This window comes from Scatophagus argus, chromosome 20 (genome assembly GCF_020382885.2).
Source record: "Scatophagus argus isolate fScaArg1 chromosome 20, fScaArg1.pri, whole genome shotgun sequence".
In the NCBI taxonomy this organism is placed as follows: Eukaryota; Metazoa; Chordata; class Actinopteri; family Scatophagidae; genus Scatophagus; species Scatophagus argus.
This window is the reverse complement of record NC_058512.1, coordinates 9214142-9231634: the sequence shown is the minus strand read 5'-3', so window position 1 is coordinate 9231634 and position 17493 is coordinate 9214142. Positions and strand designations below refer to the sequence as shown.

The window sequence follows — 17493 nt, the reverse complement described above, 5'->3', positions numbered from 1 at the left end:
AGCACAGCGAGGTCTGCCATCCAACCATTTTCTGATGTTTTGGACTTGTGTGATCTCCCACAAGACGCAAGAGTGTTTGAGATTAAGTGTGTTTTCCGCTTTATGTGCATATTTGTGTGCCTTGAACACATGTTGTTTCTTAGGGGAAACTGACAGCGTCGAGCTTATGAAAGATGTTAAGTTTTCCCTAACTCAAAAGCCAGTTGAACAGTGGAAACACGTAGACTTTCAAGATACCCTTACTCTAACTACCCTCTTCCGCTTTCGATTACATAAACTCCTTAATTCTAATTTCAGATTTGATATACCCAAACTGCAACCTTGTTTTATATGGACTGTATGACCCTTTGGGTCGTCTCACATACAGACAGTGCTGTATCTGCAGTATATAATACTATTCCCCCCACAACCCACGTATAGCTAAACACAAGTCGTCTAGGCAGCTGTGGGTTTAATCTACAAATGTTTTCATGTATGGCCAAAGTACAGCCAGCAAGTCTTATGGAATGGTTAAAACAGTGTGAGACAGAGGACAATCCAGTGCAGCCCAGAGCCCCACTGACTCCTGGCTGCCTCAGCCAAATGTGGTGTGGCGGTTGGAAGAAAAGCAAGAGAGGATGGGGGCTTGTTTTTGGACCTGCATTGAAAGAGATACATTAACAAGAGTTAATGCAACAGTTTATTCTGATGTGGTCGCTGCGTTCAGAGACCTGACCTCGAGGAGACCTTCTTCATTCCCCTACTCGCTTTACTTATCAGTCTGGTCTCGATGCTGGTTGGATTACTGAAGGCAGTAAAATGCAAATTTGAATGTTTTTGTTTAGGTCTGTGGGTAACTTTAATTCCTCTATTTCTTGCCAAGACAAGCACATGTGATCAGAGAGTCATCACTCACACAGTGAAGCGCTGTAAAAGAGCCTGATAAGGCACATGGTAACAAATGGCTTAAATGTTTTCCTTCACTGCGATGCATGTGACTGCTGATATGGACAAGTGCACATGGTTCCTGCTTGACACGTGTGCAGACAAGTCAGATACAGTCAATAACCATGTTAGTGAAGTGTCTAAGCAACCTACAGCAGCAGCAGCAGGTCATCCAGTTACATGTTAATGAGCTTTAACTGTGTAAATAGCAGTCACGTGTTTGTCTCTTTTTAAAATCTTCAGCTGTAAAGAAGCATTGACGTGAGCTTGACTCTAAAACACAAAGTTCCCTCTTCCAAGATGCTTGTTCATGGAGAAGTATAAAGGGGGGGGGGGGGGGGGGGGGGGTGAGAGACAGGGGAGACCTTGTGCCAGACACAAGCTGTGAGTTTAGCCACTGAGCGGATAGGCTGGCTGCACAAAAAAACAAAAACACAGAAAGAAAAGTTATTTTCCACACCCCGTAATTCCACGTCTCTCTGTTGGGGTTTTTGTTTTGCTTTCCTATGTTTTATTTCTCCTTCTTCGTGCTTTGGTTTTAAATCTGAGAAAACAGGTAGTGTTTGCCAGGTCTCCCACCGAGTTTTAACATTTGTCACACAAAGTTAAACATGAGAGAGAAGATCTTGTTCAGCGAGGTTTTGGAACAACGTAACTTGTATGGATAGCATGTGTGAATTCTACTTGTCTCTGTCCTCCCACATATCATATAATATCTGTACCAAGTTTCTGACTCCCAGTCTGCTTTAATATGATGAGAGTAAACAAATTGTCTAGAGAATAAAACCAGACAGATGCTTACAGTCACTGAAGATGCGTCCATAGAACTTTTCCAGATCTGTAGTTTTTTGCGCCAAAGCTGTATGCGAAAGTGAATTAAATACAACACAGTGAAAATGAAAGACTACTTTTATTTGAGCAACTTTCCCCCCATGTTAAAAGATGGATGTTGTGAGTCTGAGCTGGTAAGACATGTCTGTGTGTGTGTGGTGAAAAAGCTGTGTCTATTACCCCCTCCATCATTCAGTCAGATGTCATATGCCAGACTGTTTCTCTTGGCCCTCAAAGAGACACGGGCAGGGTGGAAATGCGTCAGCTTGCTTTACCCACAGGCTTATTCCTCCGGTTAACCTCCTCATTCTCCTATTGTGGAGATGTGTGTGTGTGTGTGTGTGTGTGTGTGTGAAGATTTCACAGATAAGCCTATGTTGATGAAAGCTATTTTTTTCCTTCCAATTACACTTTTGCTATCAAGATAATCTGTTAATTTATATACTTTTTTTTTTTTTTTTTTTTAAAAAACAAACTATGTAGTCTATAAAATTGGTCCATGAAATGAATCTTGCACATATCAGCATCTCTAATCTAATAAAAGAAGGCATCCTGATTAGATTAGGAGGAACCAACTGAACAGGGGCAGGATTTATGTGTGTTATGAACACAAAATGGAGCACAATCGGTGATGCTAGACATACAAGGAAAGCAGTCTGATAGACCAGAATCCTTGAAACAGTAGCCAGTATCTCCAGAATGAAAAGTATAAAGTAGATAGTTAACATAATACAAGAAGACACCTGAAAGACAAAACATGTGGTGTCAGGACACTATCTATTCATTGAGATTAACCATGTACATGTACACATGGCCACCAGAAAGTAAATATACGCTCGTGCCCCCACACACTCACCCAGAGTTTGTCTCTTTGTCACAGCAGAACAAAAACAGGTCCGACTGGGCTGGAAGCAGGACAGAACAGAGGGGTCGAGCTGAACAGATGTTCGCAGGACCACCCGAGCAAGTGTTTGTTCAGTTTGCTCTGGGAAAAGACAGATAGAGAATCCGCCCAACCGCCTCACTCTGGGCCACTGATGGCAGATAGACACTGCCTCATTGTAGACTGGGTCCTATTTGTAATGGAATGTGTTGTTTGATCTTTAGACCTTTAACTGTTTTCCTTGGCACTGCATGCTGTTTCTCCATAAGCAAATCCAATAATACAAGTACACTGGAAAATAAGCATGCTCTATATTAACTGCTAAGTGGAAACTGTAAATGGAAGTATGGGCACAGATGACATCAACATCTGGCTGGAGGGTGGGGCTCTTTAAAAACCCGGTGCCGGGTTCAGTTCTTGCTCCTGTGCTCTGTCAGAAAGGAAATATGATGAGAGTTTTCTTTTTTTTTATTGACTTTGTTGACTGTTTTCCTAATATGGCAGAGAAAGGAAGGACGCCAGGGGACATACCATAGCTCCCGGTCAGGAACTGGCCTTGCTGACTCATTGTTTTTTTTAACATTATTTTTATGAGGAATTAGGGCCGCACTGTCTTCATGTCCATACCAAATATAGTATACATTGTTAACCAAGGCATCCATCTGCATTTGAACTTTAATGCTTCATTAAAGGAAGGAACTGACATTGAGGTTGCATTTTGTTTAATACAAAATACATCCTAAGCTGTTTTTTTATTATTATTATTATTTTTTAATCATTTGACACTGTGGTAGACAGTGCTTGCACTGTGTGTGTCAAGAATGAAACAAAAGGAGGGGATGAAAGCATTGTTGGATTTTTGCCAGTTTCTATCCAGGACATCTCGAGTGAAGAGACAAACAGACCACCCTCCCCTCCCAATGGTGATAAAACTGTGGCAGCTGCTTCAATCATAACTGTAAACCAGATACACACCACACGTGAGCATCATGGATACACACCCTGAAGTACAGCGGGTTCAAACATACTGGTGGTTTTGTAACTTGTATATAATCATTGTTGACTGTTTTCCAACGTTTTGAACATTTCTTGCTTTCTAGGCTGCATTTTGTTTCCATTGATTTCACCGCACAATAAAAGTCAATGTACAAAGTTTGAACCTTGCTTGAGCCAAGTAATCTGTCACTGTAAACACTTAGTTGTCTTTATTCAATTTATTCTTGTTTTGGGTTGTTCCAAGCGTGATCTGACATCCAATGCATAATTGTGAGACCAGTGCTCGATGTGGGTGATGGCTCATATGCCATAAAATAATACCTCAAATATCATCTGAAAAATGTTTCTCTTTATAAGGCTACACAGCAGTCGACTCAGAAAGTTTGATTCTCCCAGCAGTTAGTGTGTCTAGTGCTTTGATGTACAGATATTAAACTTTATTACAACATTATGAATGGCTCCAATAAAGATGTTGTGTTTACAGCATCTTTTATAATTTTCTTTCTATGTTCACAGACCCTCCAGTGCCCCCGAAGATGGAGTACCTAAGGTATGAAGCAAAAAAATGTTTATACCTGAATCATATTTTTGTAAAAATATTGTACCCATTTATTAAAGCTGTACATGCTTATTGTGCCCTTCTGAGATTATGTCAGAACACAGTTTGGTTTGGCATGCATAACTGACCCGAGGGCTCACATGTTATAGCACCTCTTAAACTTGTATGGCACAGGCATGACTTTCATTCATGCAGCTGAGTGAAAACACATTTTGGATTCATTTGGATGTGACTGTTGTGCAGTGCTTTTAGGAATGCTGATTTACATGCATGAGTTGATTGTGGATATATTTTTTTTTTGTATGTGCATGCTGTGTGTCTCCACATTTATCCAGGATGAACCTCAAGAAATCATTAAGCCTGTCCCTATCACTCACCCTGCCCCAAGCACCACATACACCAAGCCATCGACTCAGCCCAGTCCCGCGTACAACAAGACTGCCCGGCCTTTTGGCGGTGGCAGCGTTGTGGTCACTGCTTCTGCCTCCCCGGATGCCCCCAAAGTAGCCACCATTCCCTCCGCATCGTCTGCTTTCACGCCAGCTGCCCCATCTCAGCCGCCACAGCCTCCCTTTCCGCTGAGGTCAAGCCCTGCTGCCCCAGACTCAGCTCCAGCAAACTCCGTTCCCAGGCCCAGCCCTAGTCGCTCCGCCATCAACACCCCTTACGCATCTTCCTCCTCATCTAACTCCTCCTCTCCAGCCAGAGTGACAGCCCCCTCCTCCCATCCTAATGTCCCACAGCCCTCCGTCTATAACACACCTATCAACCTCTACTCCAACACCAATGCTTGTGAGGTGGCTATGGGACAGAGACGAGGTCTTTTGGAGAGCCAGGGCTTGTCAGAGCACTTCAATGGGTAGGTACCGTTCATGAAACACAGTTACCATATGTTTTCTCTCACACGGTCCCTTTTTAATCTGAAGAGTAGAGCTGAAGTCCTGGACCAACCTCACTATTTATGTGAGTGCCAAATATTATATGATGGTTTAGCAATATATGCATATTGTGTCAGGTCCAGAAGGAGTTGTGGTTCACAGAGGCCACAGATTAGTTGACATTTCTGATTTGCCGTCTACCTGAAGGAATATATTGCAGAAAATGAAATATTCCATCCTGCTCTTCTTATATTACCTCATGCCCTATTTCACCCCAAAATATGCGTCGCATTTGAAAAGCTAACATTGAAATAACAGCCCATCACTTATGTTTTCACACAGCTGCAAGGAAAATCCGAGGCATGCCGCACATCTTGTTTAAATCTTCCATGGGGCAACTGGAAAAGAGTCTAGACAACATGCTAATTGATGCTACTGCCCGTCTATATATAATTGACAGTGCGGTTCGCAGATCTGCCAAACACACGGTCTGCCCAACAGGCAGTGCTGGTGTAACACTTGTTTCTAATTAGCCAGAATCCTGGCAGCTTTGTGCTTCTGGGGGCTGGACAGAGCTAAGTTTGGCTGGGCCAGGCTTCATCAGCAGGGTTTGGCTTACTGCTTGGGTTACGGTACACTGAGCTAGGTTTAATATGATGTCACCTGAAAAAATAGGTCACAGCGATCTGTTTATATTGGATTTCAGTGAGAAAGCAGCTTCGTACTTAAATACACCTGGGCAATCTACTTATATATCTGTATGTTACAAATTTTACTGAGTTGTACAGTGTAAGTGAAATTATCAGGGACTTACTGTGTCATCTCTTCAGTCCTTATGTTTCATGAAACCTTAGACTGTCTGCTTATCGAGGTGGAGTGCATTTGTTGAAGCATGTGTGTGTTTTTGTGTCCTGACCTGCATGCTTTGTTTGTGCTTTCCGTGGTTTTCTTCATACACATTCTCTCAGAGGGGCCTTTCACTTAAAGGATATGTTTGGTCTATTTCTCAAACTGGTCTATTGATGCTTCTGCTTCTTGGCTTCCATTTACCCCCTTTTTTTGCCCACAGGAGGAAGAAGAGACAGACACCAAGTTAGTGCTGTGAATGATAATATATCTGCTGCAGTAACTTTCTAACCATGTGGAATGTGATTACAGCCTTCACATTTCTCTGGTTTATGATTACCAAAGGCATGCTTACACCTCTTTGAGCTAACCCATCGCAAACCTCACATTCATGCACATCCACAGTACATGTCCATTTCAAGGTCTGAACAAACTGCAAACCCTCGTAAACAACCCATCTCTGTGACATTATGGGATAGGCAGTGAGCCTATCCCCGGCTGAGGCTGGTCATTCTGTTCTGTCGCTGTTAGTCATTACCGTGTTTACACCCAGCGCGGGCAGGCCTGTCAGCACGCTGGCCTGCTGAAGTCACCCAGCTCTACATCTGTGCAGCTCCCATCTGCTACTGTTGTCAGTACTTTTGCTCAAGGCCAGACAAAGCACTGCCAAATATATTCTGCTTTGGCTAAGAATAGCCTGACCTTTTCTGCATTTGATCATTCTTCACCTCAGCTCACCTGACACACACACAGAAACAAACAGACGCAGACTAAAAATTGTACATAACTGAAATTTACTCATTTACTATTACTACTATTACTATTACTATTTAATTTCATTTATTTGATGAGAAACTCATTTACTCACAGTTTGCAACTGCACTTGAATTACACTGTGCATGTAAACACTTAACATAAATATTGCATTCTAGGGTACTGTCGAATTATTTTAGGATGAAAAGCTGATCTTTTATTTTCAAAGCTCATTACTCCCACCTTGTGGTGACAAATTGTCCCTGTCACTTTTATCACTCAACTTGCTGTTTGTAAATATGCAGTCTGTGTTTGACGTCACCAATTTAGTCCAGTAAATCTAATTACGCTTCACTTTAATCAATTAATTAATCAACACCCCTTAGACATAAAAATTACTTTTTAAGGAATTTGTGTGTAGTTTTGATCTGTCTGACGTCCACTCTGTGGTTTTCCTCTCTAATAGTGAGCCTCAGAGAAGTCTTAAGTAAGTATAGGTTAGAACAGTTTCTTTACTTTCCCATATAAACAGTGCGGTTCAATATTGTTAGCACTTGACGTGACTTGTGAATTTCTTTTCTGCCTTTTCTGTGCATTTTCCCTCACTACTTTGTCATTGCTTGCCTGCAGAACTCCACCTCCAGCTAGACTGAGGAGGTAATTGTGAAATCTGTGAATGTGGAGCTCTCACAGTAATGTGCTGTGTTGATTGGTTGCTCTGTGAATGTCAGTTTGCCTTTGTGTATTATGTGGAATGTCATTATCCTGTAGTAGGAGTTCTGTTAAACTGAACTTCTAGTCATAAACACAGATGCTTTCTGTGCCTGTGACTTCAACATTTCTGACTGTACAGGAAACCTGACGTGGAGCCTGGAAATCATGCATCCCCACTGAGCGATGCCAGCAAGAAGCGCCTGATCGAGGACACGGAGGACTGGCACCCACGAACCGGCACCTCCCAGTCCCGCTCTTTCCGGATTCTGGCCCAGCTCACTGGCACTGAAAATGGTGTGTACAAACCCGAGTGTGCTTACATGGTATTAGAGAGGTTGTTGATGATGACATAACACTCTGCAGTGGCTTATTACTCCATGTAGTGTTTTTTTAAGTGTTGAAACTGGCTGAATTTCATTTGGGAATTATCTGAGTATTATGAGTCTCAGTTTGGTATTGCTGTCAGTTCATTTCAGGTCCATTAAATCACTTTAGACTGGACCACTTGACAGATTTAAAAGTAGGTTACCAATTGTAAACCTTTCACAACATATTTTCTTTGGAAGCTTTTGTATGACTTTAATTGTGTCAGTGTTTTATAATCATTTGTCTTTTATAAAAACTTGAGTGATATTATAGTCCCTTTAGTAGTCAGAGTAGCTTTCATCACCATACAATTTAATATATTTTTTTTGTTACCGTTTAGACTATAAGTGACATTGATGGTTACATGAGCAGGCTGCGGCTTTGGGCCTCCCTCCATTTGTAGGGGTTGTGTGAGTGTGTGTGTGTGAATCTTTTTAACTGACACAAAATGACATTTACAGTAACTCACTTATTAAACTGCAGTAAGATGAGAGATTTGTCTTTCTCCAGCTCTCTTTTTGTCAAATGATGTTACCAGACTGGTTTGGAATATGCGATGAACTTTTAATGGCTATCCAGTCTGTTATGCTGTTTCTGCAGCTGTGAACAATTGGGTGGGTAGATCCAGGAAGTCCCATCAGGGCCTAGTTTGTGGGCCACCCATTCATGTGGGCCTTACTGTGACAAGATGAACAAGCATTGTTTTTTTTTGTCCATTTGTTATACTTTTTGCTTTATTTTCATCTCTGCTTTTTTTTTTTTTTTGTTACAGAGCAAGCTCCAGAGACCAGTGGAAAGAAGTAAGTGGTTGGTGGTTTTTGATATAATCAAATCTGGTATGTCTCTGTGTCTGTGGGAACTTTTGAAGGAAATATGGTAATGCATGTGTTTTAGCAATGGTTTTCTTACTGTTTCAATAACTTCTTGATCATAGAGGTTTCATATTCAGAACTGGCCCTCAAAGTACTCAAGTAAGCATGTCTGGGAGCCTGTAATTCAGAGTTAAGCCCTGATTTCCTGGTCTTACAGTCCCGCAGTATCATGCTTAATTTAAGGCTTAATTTGGAGAAACCACATCGAGTGCTCTTAGAGGAGGATGGTTGAGTGGATGCAGCCATGGACTCAGCACAGGCTATGATTTGTACCGCTGCTCTCTGTCTTAAGTCGATTTAATCTGCAGTAAACACGGTCTACCAGATCTCCAACCAATCAGTATGTCACTCACTTGAAACTGGGTAATTAAGTGGTATTGTGGGTAATATCAGCTCTGCCAGAAAGACATTCTTGCACTTCTACTGTTAGTGACATTTTATTCAGTGTAGACTTCCTAAAAAGATGGCAGATATTACGCATCTGCCTTGGCTTGTAATTCAATACACATCTGCGAGTCTCTTGTTTTATATTCATCTCCAGCAGCCCCGTTTTGTGGGTGCTGTTATTATTTTTTCCCTCATTTATCCTTATGCTTCCTCTTATCTTTTGCTTTTCTGCTACAATCTTAACTTTCCCTTTTCCGCTTCTTTCTCTTTCCAATTCCTGTCTTATGGGGCAAATCAGAGCAAACAAGTTGGACCCAGAAGTTATAGGACACAAGTACAACAAGCTGAGAGATTGGCATCATGATGTTTCAGCACGATTGCTAAATGTGTAGTGGGCAAGGTTTTGTTTTGGTTGTTTAACTTGTTTTATTTATTTTATTTTGACCATTATTAAACTTATTTTGCCTCCTTTTGTGTACCAACATTGTTACAGCCTTCATTTGGCTGACTTACCTGATGTCCCACTTCAGTGTCGTTCAGTTCAGTTGTGAAAATTGTATTGCATATTATTTTTCTTTATGTAATTATATTTCAAAATGTAAATGAAATGCATACACTGTGAGTAAATAAGGATAATACAGTATATTGCAGTGTAGATGCGTATTTCTCTGTAGCATAACTTTGATATCTGAGCCTTCACTCTCTACTGTGCACTTTCTGTATTCTTTTATTTAACTGAGCATGTCTGTGTCTTTTTCCTCCATTTTCTACACTAACCTTCATTTGTCAGCTTTCGATGATTTTACCTCATTAAACTATTTTCTCTCTTTTCTGACGTTGCTTATTTCTTAGTACTTCATTTCTTCTTTTCCTCTTACACACCAGAAAAAAACAAGAACTTCCAGTTCATTTCCATCTTGTGAAGATTTATGATATGAAGGAATTAGCTGTGCATTAAGACTGGACTGCAGTTGTGAATTAGTTAAATGCTATATAATCTATGCGCAAAACATCAGCTGCACTATGTGTCCTATTTGTTCACTGCATTGTCGCTGATTAATAAAGGAAGGAAGAGTAGAAGGTTAAAAGTGCCTGTAGTGCACTTATTTGAGCAATGAGACAAAACATTGTTCAAAGCATAATAGAATGAAAAAATGACCGCATCTCCACTCACAACCATAACTGTTTGCTGTAGGCCTTTAAGTTGTGCTGTTATTGTCTTTGCAAGTTTTTGATTGTCACATAAATCAGTCATAAATCAGGTTTCTCATGATGTTGATTCAAGGCATTTAAGGCAACCAGACAGACACAGACATGATTCTCATGTCATTCAAATAGCAACACCCACAGACAGGATGAGAGAAAGTGGCCAGGACAGTGACGTGACGTGTAACTAAAACTAAAACAGCTTCAGGGCTAACAGTATTAACCTGTTGCCGCAAATCCTTTCTCTCAGCTAGTTTATCTTGGCAGCAACAGCACTTACTCACTGTACATGTTGGTTGCCGTGTTAACACCTATCGCGGTATGTGTCCCCCACAGATGGTGGTTTTGTTCCAGTAACTTTAAGGATGCTTCTAAAGGGCATATCCCGAAAAGAGTGTTTAGATTCTGTCAAACATTGTTTAATTAGAGAAGCAGGTTGTATGTACCAAATTGTTTGTTCCCATTAAAGTATTCAACCTGCACTAGTTTAGAAATGTATGCAAGAAGTTTTCAGCCTTTATGCAGTTTGAACACTTTGTGGTTCTTTGCTGGAAGTGAAAGACGTGTGAAATTTTACAAGGAGTGTAGACTAGAAAGACCAGTGCTACTCATTTTCTTCTAAAATATATTGTGGAAGGATAAGTCACCTCCACTTCCTCAAAGTGTCTCCATCTCTGCTGTTTTGGCAGAATAAAAGCAGTTACAACCATGAAATTTATATGACCGTCACTGAGATGCAGACTGACTGATTGGAAATGTTACCACTTTTAGCATCAATCTGTATTGGAAGTTCAAGTCAACTGGTCCCAGCCTTACATTTCTCTCTTATTCAAGGGTTTGCCACAGTGGGTTTGCCACAGTTTCTGCCATTGGGGAAAAGCTATGAACATGAGTCTCAAACAGTGTTTTTGCTCAAGAGAACATTAGCAAATGCAATATATGTCTAGACAAATGTGTGTGTGTGTGTGTGTAGTGAGTTATGTGAGTTATACAAAATGTGTATATCTGTTTTGTAGTGAGGCAGTTGACAAAACTACTCCCACCGTGCACACCTTGCCTTCTGCAAAAACATACTCCAAATCCGCTGCAGCACCCAAGAATGGCAACGTCAGCTCTGCTTCCACATTCAAGAGTCCAGCAGCCCAGAACAAGCCTTCCTTCCAGCCTGGAGGTCCATCAGGTAGAGGAGCACAGTCATCAGAAATCCTCTCCTCCTTCTCCTGTCACTTTCTGTCACTTGAATGGATTGGGTCATGCCTTTGCCTGTAGTATTTATTTCATGTAGTTGCTTATTTTAGCCTACAGAGGGCAGTCACACTCTTTAAATCACTGCTGCTCAGCTGTAACATTTATTGCAGGTTTAATACCTGACACTCAGCCATTTAAGATTATGAGCTCTATAAAAACCAGAGGTATTCTGTTAATGAGCTCATATTATTGGCTTTTCCCAAGATCCCTCTCGTTAAATAGATTGTGAAATTGAGAGTTATGTATTTTATTTTGTGTGAAAGCTGCTCCTTACATACTGCAGCCCCTGCCATGAGACCCTGAGCTGGTCGGAGTAAATATTTGCTGAAAGGCATCAGTCAGGGGTCATTATTAGCAATACCACGACACAAATATGCACTTACTCATGAACAGATGCACTATATGCCCTAACGTATTTCCCTAAAGACCCATTCAGAAATGGCTGCTGAAAGATGCCACAGGGTGAGGGCTGGACAGGCCACAGTTAGTTCTCTGTTGGCTGGGTTATTTATCAGATTAACACATCCTCGCTTGTGGAACATCTTACATGACCTTTAAAAGTATTTATGTGAATACATAATTTTGGTGCTTTTAATTACCAGCATCTTCGACAGCAAGAAATTAGTAGAATATTTAGGCTTTTTGCATGTTTGTCCAAAAAGAAAACAAAATATGTTAAAGATAATCACTAAAATTTTATACATAGCTTTAATCAAGTACTTGTATAGTTTCAGAGTGACTCCTTTGCTTTGCTCTTCCTCCCTCTGTCTCAGAAAAGAGGCAGAGACAGAAGAAGAGAAGACAGGTCTGCAGTCCTGCCATGGTTCAGTTTGGATGTCTTCTCATGCCAACTTTTTTTTTGCCTCCTTATCTTCCTTATACAGCCAGACAGCAATGACGGATTTACAAATGTCCGTTTCACTTTCTGTCCTATTTAAGGTGGCTCAGCCCTCAATCTCTGCTCTTGCCAAAGGATTGGTTAGACTGACAGCTTGTAAACATCCACCTCCCTGCACCAGCTTCCACACAGATAGCTAATATTTTGATTCAGAATTCATACCGCCTTGAATTCAGGGTGAATTTTCTGATCTACCGCAAGTTAATGGACACTAGATGCTAAATCATGATATCATTATAAGACGTGTTGTACATTGGCTTTCCTTTCCTGTATTTTCTCTCATTCCTCCTCTGATGTCCAGAGCCTGTATACCTTTCCATCCCGCTGACTTTCCTCTGTATTTCTTCCTCTGAAACCCACTCCCACATTCTTCTCACATCCCTGCTAGTGTCCCTGTGTGCTTTTTCAGTTTGTTTGCTCTCCATTACAAGGAAATTTAGGGAGCACTTGCCCTTTGACTTCTTTCAAGTCTTTGATAACGCTGCTCTCTTTCAATACTGTCTCTGTCCCCGATGCCTTTTACCTTCAAGAGCTCCCTCTGAGGGAGGACAACTCTGACCTCCTGTCCTGAATGCGTCTTTGCACTGTGAGAGAGAATGAGGGAAAAACTGTGCATCCTCTCCATGTGTTTTGAGATGAGGAGGGGGTTATTTTTCCAGGTGTCTCCTCTGACTCTGGGAATATGTTGTTTCCCTCAGAGGGGAAAATTGATCCCTTGTCTGGGCTGGGCGGGGTAGCCCTGTCCAACCCAGCTGTCTCATGCTTCAGGCATGGAGGTTAGAGATCATCAAATCATTTCCATTCACTGGTCAAGTAATGCTAGGACATTACTTTGTATAGCGCAATCATGCCGGACCAGCTATTTTCTTTTCTTCCATTTGAATGCTGACCCATTATTTTCCCTGCTGCTTTAGGTTTCCCAAAGGGAGGAGCAGTGCCTTCCTTTGGCAAAGTTGCCAACCCTGCTCCCAAAGGTCCAGACCGCCCCACTCCACAGCCACATCCACAGGACCTCAACTCTCTGGTGCAGCGTGCTGAGCACATCCCAGCTGGCACACGCACTCCAGTGTGCAACAAGTGCAACAATGTCATCAGGTAAACAACAGCAGAAGAACTGCATTTAGAGAGAAAAATGAAAATCTTAACAACCTATCCCTCTTCCCACTATACCTTTGCTTCTTCTCGCCAGGGGCCCATTCCTTGTAGCCATGGGCATGTCATGGCATCCTGAGGAATTCACCTGTGCTCACTGCCACTCCTCCCTGGCAGACCATGGATTTGTGGAGGAGAGGGGCCAGGTGTACTGTGAACGTTGCTATGAGCAGTTCCTCGCTCCCACCTGCGCCCGCTGCCAGCAGAAGATTCTGGGAGTGAGTCACAACACTGAGGGGATAATGTTCCCTGCGTTCTCCGCCTGTACTGAGAGAGTCTTTATCTACTCATATAATATACACCATTGACCGTTCTTCAAAGATATGAAGCAGGGCCTGACAGCTTAACGCATTGTATTGAATGGGATTACAAACTGAATTATAATGCTCAAATTAACCAATAGAACAAATGCCACTCATATGCATTATCTGTTGTACCCCATAATGATGCCTAACTTTCCTAAAGTTTAAATGTACTCATGCCATCAGTCTTAGTTGTTTATTGTTGCTCTTTTAGAACCAGTGGAACAAATGATGATTGCTCGTTGATGCAGCAGCTGCTGTCAGTCCAGTAGCATTAAAGTATTGTGTCTTATGCAAAGTGATGATTGGGAAATGCTGTCAAAATACAGAGAGACACATAGAAATGGTTTGTTTATTACTAGGTCTCACAAAGGTATATCTATCCAAAGAATAATTATGGAAATAATGGATATAATCTTCTAAGTTTACGCTTTTGAGTCTTTCCTTCGATAAATAGAAGGATCATTTGAGGACTGTATAACAATATTTGTTCAAGAAGCGGTTTTCTATTTTCCCTGCAGGAGGTGATGAATGCCCTGAAACAGACCTGGCACGTGTCCTGTTTCATCTGTGTTGCCTGCCAACAGCCAATCAGAGGCAACATGTTTCACATGGAGGATGGACAGCCGTACTGTGAAAAAGGTACAGTAGGACGCCACAACCGTAAAGTAGATACTGTCAAGAAAATCATGCAAACAGAATGATATTTTGTCATTGTATTATTCACTCAGATTACTACAACCTGTTTGGGACCAACTGCCATGGGTGTGATTTCCCCATTGAGGCTGGGGACAAGTTCCTGGAGGCTCTAGGATTCACCTGGCATGACACCTGCTTTGTGTGTGCGGTAGGTCCATGAGACGATGTGATTCACAGGAAGATCTAAAATAAGGAAATGCTGAGAACGTTGTGTGAATAACAACATCTCTCTGTGTTTCTTCGGTTCCCTCCACAGGTCTGCTCTACTAATCTGGAAGGTCAGCCGTTCTTCTCCAAAAAAGACAAGCCTCTCTGCAAGAAACATGCCCACACTGTCAACGTGTGACCTGCCCACCATGAATATGAATATGGGATGAGGCAAAGGTGTCCTTTTATAGCAATTTATATGCCAGTCAGATGTTGTTTTCAGAGTTGAAACTGATCTTATCGATCGGTTTCTGTTAGAGTAACATTAAGTCAGAGTTTCCACTGTAAGCTTTAGTTTGGTTCTAATATTTTCCTATCAGTTTTACAGATGAATATGCGTGGGTGCATTTTAACACACTGTTAGTCCCCTGTCAGTTCAAATGGATTTTTAATACACGTGCTTGTGCTGACCTTTTTATTTGCTTTGGATGTGCTTTAAGCTCTTGATGAGGCATTTCTGTTTCATACAAGAAAAGGATAGTTTACTGCAATGACATACCGAGCCGCTCGGGGGTCACAGACAGTATTAGGAAAACAATATTGACATGGAAGCCTATGCTATTAGTACAGCAGGTGAAAGGTTTAGAAATTATCATTATTTAACCTTAAGGGGAAAAGTTATTTATTTGTAAACAAGGAAAGAACTGGGCATCTGGCCTCAAGAATAAAAATGGGAAATGTTAATATTATATTAGTATTTTTTATTGTTTGAAAGTAATGTGGTATGTACGTAACCACTCCCAGTAAATGAAAGCACAAAACGTGTGCAGCAGAGTATAAATTAGACACTGTACAGGTCATGCTTTATTGTTCATGCATAAAGATTATATGCAGGGATTAAATTCAGTCTCGTCATTAATGTGACTCTGTAACAGGTCGAGTTGCGCCGTTGTCGCGTTGTTGTATATTTTGTAATGCCTAATAATTCAGGGGCAAACTGGCTCATGAGCATGTTTCCAGTGAAACTGTATGTCATTCAGCCAGTTCTTAATTTGAATCATTTGTTCAATTAAAACAAAACAATATTAATATATTTTTTATGATTTCTTTTGTCATGCATACATTTCTTTGAATAGAAAACAATTGTATGTACTTTTGCAATGGATTTTTCTCTTTGGACACTGCATAAATAAGCATCTCTCTTCAGTTCTTACTTCCATTTCAATAAAAGGGTTCAACGTTGAATACCATAATCAAATCTCTTGAGTATGTCCTATAACTTTTTTAACACTGTCTTATTCTGTTCTTTGTGGCTGACACTGGACCAAAACATTAAATTCCTCTTACTGGAAATACCTTGTTTATGATTTGTGCACATTTGTTTACTTTTTTTATGTGTTTGTCAATACATAGGAAGTATTGCAGCAAATAACTGATGCATCCTGTATTATAAATCTGGAGTTGTGGCAGTAATTGTTCAGAGATGTTTAGCAGCAGGCAGACAGGCACCATCATGAGCTGCCTCGTGCACTTTACCTGCAGCAAGAGGGAAAAGTACACATCTCCATGGGGACGGGAGAAACGGCACCCACTTGCACACACGCACACACACACTTAGTACATTCATTCCTGTATGACAATTAACAATCACCTTATTTAAGAATGACACACAGATATTCACTGCTGAGTGTCTTGAGTTATTATGCAGTGCTACTGGAGTGAAAAATGTGCCAGTTGGGCTGAATGCGCTGCTGATGTGCACTTCTTCAAGACGTCGGAGGTGGGAGCTGTGCGCAGGACGACTCCAGATTTCACCAGCCTCAAATAACGCGTGCTACACTAAAACTCTGCCACAAGACAGAGGGTCACATGCGAATTAAAGAAACTCCAACAGAGATCCAAATCGAGACAAACCGGGATCTCGTCGAGCTGTTTTTAAAGCGAGAAACAGACGGTAAGGACACTTTGCCTTTAAAGAAGTCAGTAGTGTGTCGGAGCGCAGCTTGAGCCGCTCCAACAGTTTGTCTGATTATGAAGGTTTACTCACTGAAACCAGGGGGGTCTGTAATGTTTCCCCCATGCTGCTGTTCATTACAATGCAGCTCAAGCGTTTATTTTGCTGTCTGCGCTCACTTTGAGGCTGGCAGCAGCCGCGGGCGATCAGCGGGTCTACCGACAGTGTTACTGTTGGAGTCTGTGGTGGTGGTGATGGTGAGGATGGTGTTCACGATGATGATGATGATGCTTATCAGTAATTAAGGTAGTGATCACCGCTCGGTACGTGCTAATGAACACCTGATCAGAGGGAGCATAGAGCCTCTGACCTGTGTTAAGATGAGACGCAGTTAATAATCGCTTTGAATAACCGACATTCAACTACCGACGAAAATAGTTTGAAGTGATGAAGGTCTGGCCAGGCACTCTGAGTATTGTATCTCTGTTCCAGTGCAAATCAGGAATAAATATTATACAAAAGTGATCTGCTCCTTAATGCATCATCTGCGTAATGAATACTTTTAGTTTTGTCATGTTAAGTATATTTTGACAAGTAAATTTTGAATGCTGGAATTATTTCTGTACTGGGATATTACTACTAAGGCATAATATGTGGCAGTTGTGGGTTGCTGCGTGTAAACACGCCTTTAAAGCGATTCTGGAGAAATACAGTTGAGTGTTGAGCCCCAGCTCGTCAAATCAAATGAAACCAATCCAATGCGAGCTGGGTATTTGACAACCTGGGAATGAGACTCAACAGTCAGCTAAATTAATTCATATAAACATCCCGAACACAGCAAAGTAATGACAAAATAATAGCATACAAACAGAGCATAC

The 17493-nt window shown here is 41.3% G+C and overlaps 2 protein-coding genes across 8 annotated transcripts in view; both read left to right on the top strand.

The window, feature by feature from the left end:
* pdlim5b (PDZ and LIM domain 5b) overlaps window positions 1–15919 on the top strand; it is a 33868-nt gene extending 17949 nt beyond the window's left edge. For 2 of the 6 annotated variants that reach the window (XM_046375556.1, XM_046375558.1), the window contains exons 4-13: window positions 4151–4184; window positions 4529–5052; window positions 7524–7678; window positions 8523–8550; window positions 11232–11395; window positions 13276–13456; window positions 13551–13731; window positions 14337–14457; window positions 14547–14662; window positions 14771–15919. In XM_046375556.1, coding sequence (XP_046231512.1) covers window positions 4151–4184; window positions 4529–5052; window positions 7524–7678; window positions 8523–8550; window positions 11232–11395; window positions 13276–13456; window positions 13551–13731; window positions 14337–14457; window positions 14547–14662; window positions 14771–14860 — 1594 coding nt within the window. In that variant the 3' untranslated portion in view covers window positions 14861–15919. Of the gene's footprint in view, window positions 1–4150; window positions 4185–4528; window positions 5053–6140; window positions 6164–7136; window positions 7158–7300; window positions 7328–7523; window positions 7679–8522; window positions 8551–11231; window positions 11396–13275; window positions 13457–13550; window positions 13732–14336; window positions 14458–14546; window positions 14663–14770 lie in introns of all 6 variants that reach the window. The other 4 variants (XM_046375560.1, XM_046375561.1, XM_046375562.1 and 1 more) reach the window with 4 other exon arrangements.
* A 208-nt stretch (window positions 15920–16127) lies between these two features.
* The window catches only part of bmpr1bb (bone morphogenetic protein receptor, type IBb), a 46453-nt gene continuing 45087 nt past the window's right edge, over window positions 16128–17493 (top strand). For both annotated transcript variants that reach the window (XM_046375564.1, XM_046375563.1), the window contains exon 1: window positions 16128–16615. The gene's annotated coding sequence lies outside the window, so the exon portion shown is untranslated. The remainder of the gene's footprint in view (window positions 16616–17493) is intronic.